The sequence below is a fragment of the Bison bison genome, unplaced genomic scaffold, assembly GCF_000754665.1.
Source record: "Bison bison bison isolate TAMUID 2011002044 unplaced genomic scaffold, Bison_UMD1.0 scf7180017864376, whole genome shotgun sequence".
Lineage (NCBI taxonomy): Eukaryota > Metazoa > Chordata > Mammalia > Artiodactyla > Bovidae > Bison > Bison bison.
In genome coordinates this window covers 165,052-171,828 of record NW_011494948.1, presented here as the reverse complement: position 1 = coordinate 171,828, position 6,777 = coordinate 165,052, and the positions used below count along the sequence as shown (strand labels likewise).

The 6,777-nt window shown below is 36.5% G+C and overlaps 1 protein-coding gene across 1 annotated transcript in view; it reads right to left on the bottom strand.

Moving 5' to 3' along the window:
• Positions 1-6,777, bottom strand: part of UHRF2 (ubiquitin-like with PHD and ring finger domains 2, E3 ubiquitin protein ligase) — a 70,423-nt gene that overhangs the window by 62,450 nt on the left and 1,196 nt on the right. The window contains exon 3 of the mRNA XM_010857097.1: positions 3,348-3,662. Coding sequence (XP_010855399.1) covers positions 3,348-3,662 — 315 coding nt within the window. The remainder of the gene's footprint in view (positions 1-3,347; positions 3,663-6,777) is intronic.

Genomic DNA, 6,777 nt, shown 5'->3' with positions numbered 1-6,777 from the left:
GAGCATATCTAAAGCCTAGGTATTAGCTTCCAATATCATTCTCCAATTAAAGAACTAAGGCTCCTTAGAGAAATGGTTGACTGCAGGACTAGGGCAGAAAACACACAAGATGAGCCTGCAGCACCTTCTAGTGCCAGAAAGAAAGGTTTTAACAAAACAAAGATCAAAGAAACCCCAAATGGGGGCATATGGAAAGGACACAGGAGAAAAAATATCCATACTAGTGTAAATATATGACCAAAAAAATGAAGAAGGGGCAAGTCTCCCATGTAAAAGAATTCCTAATAACTTTTGTAGATAATCTGACCTTAAATATGGAGGATTCTTAACTCTCCATTCCGTAACAACTTACTAAACACAGATGCAGAATACATTTTTTTACCTGAACGTTACTGACCACAGCAGAGATGTTTCAATATTCACTTGCATAACAAATTGCCGGTCACAGGCCTTAGTTGCTGCAAAAATCCCCCAGTCAATAATGTGTTACGGAGAAGGAAATGGCAACCCACTCCAGTATTCCTGCCTAGAGAATTCTGCGGACAGAGGGGCCTGGTGGACTGCTGTCCATGGGGTCGCACACAGTCGGACACGACTGAAGCGACTTAGCAGCAGCAGCAATAATGTGTTAAGAGTGGGCTACATATATATAGTCACTTAATCTCAAAGAATACAGTATGCAAAAGGGGATGAGGGAGAATAACTTGACAGTGAAGAAACGTGACAAACACCATCTTAGCCAGGTGATTAAGGTTCACAATGGTAAGTTACTATTCATTTAAAACTTAAATAATTACAAAATAGAACGTTAACAGTACAGTGCCCTAGACATGTCATTGAAAATAGCACTTTACCTCTGAGCATTGAAAATAGCACTTTACCTCTGTGTTATTCCTCCCCAAGTATTTAAATTCAGTCTAACAATGAAGAAAACATATTCTAATGTTGCATTTTACAACTACCTGACCAATACACCTCAAAATTGTCAAAGTAATCAAAAACAAAGTCTGAGAAACTGCCACAGCCAAGAGGAGCCTAAGGAGATGACTATTTAGTATAAACTAATGTAAATGTAATGTGGTAACCTAGATGGGATTCTGGAACATAAAAGACATTAGATAAATGCTAAGGAGACATGGTTCATTAATTGTAAAAATATGCCACACTAATGTAAGATGTTAACAGGGCAAACTGGGTGTAGGATATATGGGAACTCTGCAGTATCTTCCCAACTATGCTGTAAATCTAAAACTGTTCTAAAGTAACAACTTTATTTTTAAAATAATGTGAAAAATTATCAAGTAGAAAGTTTTGGTAAATGAAAGAGGGATGAAACCAGTGAGTGAAACAGACAATTTGCCAAGTGCACTTTCAATATTAATAATTTGATCTGAACTGAGAACATTATATGAAAGCACTAATTTATATGTTTTGTATGTATCATGTCAGTTTATTCCCAGACTTTTGCTTTGTTACTATAATTTTTTTTCTTTTACTAAATGACCATAGTAAGGAAAGCCATTGATATTTAAACAGCCACTTTGCTGATGGCTCATAATGCTCTTATGTATTTTCTCAGCTTACCAGGTATTCCTAAGTATTAATTGCCTTCTCCAGGATTTACAATATTTTGTTTTTTTGCTTATCTGTATTATCTAGAACTTTTAGAAAGATGTTAAACAATAGCATTAACAGGCTTCTTTGTCTGGTTCTACCTTTAATGGGAATGTTTGTGGCTTTTCCCCACCATTAAGCATGATGCTGGGTATGGTTTAAAATATTCATCTATTCCATCTGTTCCTCTTACCAAGGATTTTTTTTTAAGTCAGAAATAAATTCAAATTTTTATTTAGATGCAGAAAACAGATTAGATCATTTGTTTTCTTTGGTTATATTAATATGATGAATTATATTAAAATGTTTCCTAACAATAAACTATCCCACTTCCTGACAAACCACACTTGATCAACGTATGTTCCTCTAATATATAGTTATTACTTTATTTGCAAACTATAACTTAGATTTTACATCAGTAGGTAGTGATACTAATGTGCTTTTATAATCATGTTTTCAGTATCAGTGTTATACTAAATTTATAGAACAAATGAAAGCTTTCCTTTTTTTAAAATCTTGTGGCTCAATTTAGATATCATTATTATTTTTTACGGGTTTAAAGCAATTCAGTGTAGTGTAGCCAGGCCAGGTGCTTTGATACACCTCTTCACCAGTTTTGATTTTTTCTTTTTTTGTGGATCTGTTTGCATTTTTTCATAGATCTTGATTTGCATTTCTTAAGTAATTCATTTTGTCTACCAACCTTTAATTTTTAGCCTTGAAAAAGCTCTGAAAAATTAAGTTTGGGTCCCAGTTTACCTCAACCATTAAGAATTATGAAAAAATATAAGGCTAAAGATGAAGCAAAAGTGTTAATTATTTCTACAAAATTTACTAGAATTTGAAGAAGTTGCTAGATAACAAAGGTCAATAAATCAATCACATTTCTATATAGCAAACAAACTAATTTTAAAAGGTAACCATTTATAATAGCATCAAAAACAAAGCTACTAGAAATAAATCAAAGGTATGTAAAGAGGAAAGTAATGGAGAAAGATGTCAAAGATCTAAATTAATGGAGACATCTATCATTTCAATGAGGGACTCAACACTGTAAAAATGTCAATTCCTCGAGGTGGTCTACAGATGTGGTTTCCACTGAAATTCCACCAGTATTTTTATTTCTAGGTAAAAATTCCTAAAGAAATTCTTGAACATGTACACCAGGATACACATAGTTGGCTCAAAACAGCACTGTGTATAACAGCTAAAACTGGAAACAACCCAAATATCTATTCATCATGGGTTAGATAAACGTATTATGGTATGTTAATAAAATGGAATACTACAAACAGTGAAAAAATATAGCCACATGTGACAAATTTCAAATACAGGCAATACAAAATGTTGTTTAGAGATAAATAACTAGTAACACTAAAGAAAAATGGAATGATCATGGATGTCAGAACATGTAGTTTACTTCTGAGGGGGAGAGAGTAAGATGTACTCTGGTAGGGGCATACAAGAGGCTTCAGAAAGCAATTACGTAACCTTCATGGAATTACACAGGTGTTTGCTTTTATGCTCTGAACCACTCAGTATAGTTTGTCTATACAACTTTCACTGTTTTTTCAATATTACTTTTAAAAAAGTTCAAAAAAAAAAAAGTTAAAATATTAACAACTCAAATCTTTACTTTCAAATGGCAATCAATGTTTACTTATCCACAATATCCTGAAGAGAATACATCTATATTCTCACAATTAACAAGAAGTCTGAGGAAGACAACATACCTTATATAGTCCAATGCCAGGATCAATAAGAAAATCACGAGTTGATGTAGACGGCTGACTGGAAGGTCCCACCCTTGGGGTTTTCTTTACTTTAGGTGGACTATTAGAATAGGGTTTGGCCTGTATATCAGTCTGTTTTGATGTGCTAGGAAGGTCAGGGTCTGGGCGAACTAGTAGCTGAATTATATCATTAAGTCCAACATCATAGTCAAATAAAGTATATCCATTTTCCAACTGGAAAAAAAAAGGACAGAAAAAGATTAAAATGCTTCTCTCAAAACTCGGTCTTTTTACATCCTTAGTTACCCAAATGCCCTAGTCAAATTATTAATATAAATTCCCAACATTACAATTTAGTGATCTTGAAGCCATTCCTATGGCCTCTGATGTCAGCATCTTCTCAGTTTGCCTGTGTGTGCACTCAGTCACGTCCGATTCTTTGAGACCCCATGGACTGTAGCCTGCCAGGCCCCTCTGTCCACGGAATTTTCCAGGCAAGAATACTGGAATGGATTGCCATCTCCTATTCCAGGGGATATTCCCAACCCAGGGATTGAACCCTCATCTCCTGTGTCTCCTGCATTGGCAGGTGAATTCTTTACTACTGCGCCACGTGGGAAGCATCTTCTCAGAACCTCAATAAATGTTTAGGAATCATTCTATGTCAACTATAGGGAAAACAGACAGCCACTGAAACCAAATATTATCACTGCTGCTGTGATATCATCTAGGCAGAAAAACTCATCTTCAACAAGTTCCATGTATTTTAATGAATCCACTACAAGAAACAAAAGGTGAATTTTCAAAGTGAATTGTTTTATAACTTTGTGTTCATAAAGACATTTAGTTAACAATTTTATCTCTCTGAAGCAGTAACTTTAAAAACCAAGTAGAAAAAAATTTAAGCATGAATGATAACAATGCTTATTCATGCTACTACAACTTGCTCAAAGTTTTCTGTAAAGGTGATCAAGTTGAATTATACAAAGTATTCCAGGATGACTAGTGAAATATTTTGTAACTTATCCATATTTTGGCAAGGTTTCTATAAAGGACTGAATTGCATCCACCATTCCCACTCTCACTCCTCCCAAATATGTTGAAGTTCTAATCCCAAGTAACTCAGAATGTGAACACATTTATCTGGAAATAGGATCTTAACAGAGGTCATCAAGTTAAAACTAGATAAGGGTGGACCCTAATCCATTATGATTAGTGTCCTTATAAGAAGTTGAAATTTGGACAGACAAACATGTGGAGAAAACGGTAACATGACTGAAATGATGTATCTACAAGCCAAGCACACCAAGGACTGCTATCAAAACATCAAGAAGCTGTTTGAAGGAAGCAAGAAAGGATTCTCCCCTAGAGGATAGCATGGCCCTGCTGACAAGTTGACTTTGGGCGTACAGCTAACAGAAATGTGGGACAAAATATATCTCTTAAGCCACCTAGGGTTTGATACTTTGTTATGGAAGCCCTAGGAAACTAAGTCTCCATTCTGTTTCTTTATACAATTTAGTTGGCCATTTCACTAAACTCCTTAAAGCTCAGAACTATCATTTCCCAGGAAACACAACCAATTTAATCCCTAGTCATTTTCCCCTTTGTATGTAATCTCTGTCACCATCCACAGCTCTAACACAATAAGGCCATATGTGAGAAGTCAACCAAAGAGACAAGAATAAAAATCTGTCTTTGAATGACAAACTTACTAGTGTATTAAATAAGTACCTTTAATTCAAGCAATCCAAAACATACTTAGAACAATCCTACACATTACAGGACTGCAAAGAGATCAAAGCAGTCAATCCTAAAGGAAATTAGTCCTGAATATTCATGGGAAGGACTGATGCTGAAGCAGAAACTCCAATACTTTGGCCACCTGATGCAAAGAACCGACTCAATGGAAAGACCCTGATGCTGGGAAAGATTGAAGGCAGGAGGTGAAGGGGACAACAGAAGATGAGATGGTTGGATGGGAGATGGTTGCATGGCATCACCGACTCGATGGACATGAGTTTGAGCAGACTCTGAGAGTTGGTGACGGACAGGGAAGCCTGGTGTGCAGTAGTGCATGGGCTCTCAAAGAGTCAGACACGACTGAGCGACTGAACTGAACACATCACAGGTGTTCCCAACTGTTAAACAGAACAAGGGATTGAGAAATTAAAAGTTCCCAATAGTGGAATTAAACGAGATATTATCTAACAGACTAACATGCTTCTTTCAAATAAGTCTAAGGAATCTCCCAAGTCAGTAAGCAGATAAGCCCTTATCAGGATAGGATGTTAACATGGCTTATCTGATTAGAAAAACAAGAACTCCTAATCCTCAACTACTGGGAAAACCTCAATAAGCAAAAAACTACATGTTCACACCTTCATTTTGCCTGTCTCCAACAGCATCCCCACCTCATCAAAAAAAAAAAACCTAACAGCACAGAACATGAAAATTAACTGATAGGACATTCCCCCAAATGAAGATACCCATATGAAGGCATAAAATAGAAATCAGGCCCATATGAGTAACCTGTAACCACTGTTCCTCAATCAGTTATGCTAGCTAGAATAGCCACTTTTACCCAGATGATGATGAGTCCTTTCCTAATTCATAAGCACTCTCAGAAGTTTTTCTGAAACAGTGATTATCCATCCACTGCACAGCAAGTTCCACAGAGTTTTGCTATTGTGCAGAGTTGTGAAGACTGTTGGAATGATTTGTTACTTTAAAAGTACCAAGAATTCCCTGGTGGTCCAGTTGTTAGGACTCTACTGCGGAGGGCAGTACACTCCCTGATTGGGGAACTAAGATTCTGAAAGTGAAAGTCACTTAGTCACGTCTGATTCTTCAGCACCCCATGGACTGTAGCCCACTAGGCTCCTCTGTCCATGGGATTCTCCATGCAAGAATACTGGAGTGGGTAGCCATTCCCTTCTCCAGGAGCCATGCAGCCAACTGAATAATAAAAGTACTAAAGTCCTCCCAAATTTAACAAAAGTATAGACTGAAAATTACCTGCACTTAAACTATGCTGAGTAGGGGAGAAACAGATTGGTAATTTGAAACTTACACTTATGAGTTTCAGGCATTTAACTAATGAATGTCTCATTGTAGAATATGTTTGAGAACTGCCATTCCACAAGATGTGGCTGAAGAACTTATAATATTAGAGAGGCAGGGATAGTCCTATAATTTTTTTCTTTGAATTGGGTTGAAGAAATTATAGGTAACAGTAAGAATTACAACTGTGATGCAAGGGAAAACTAGGAAGCAAACACCAAATGGCAGTGGCTCAGAAGGCAGAGAAGTCATTCCCAAGAGGCTACTGATAAGGGCTGCAGGTGAAGACCATTACTAACTTTCATCTATCTTTCACAGCATATATACTACAGAACACACACACCTACACCCACACCCCTACCCCCAA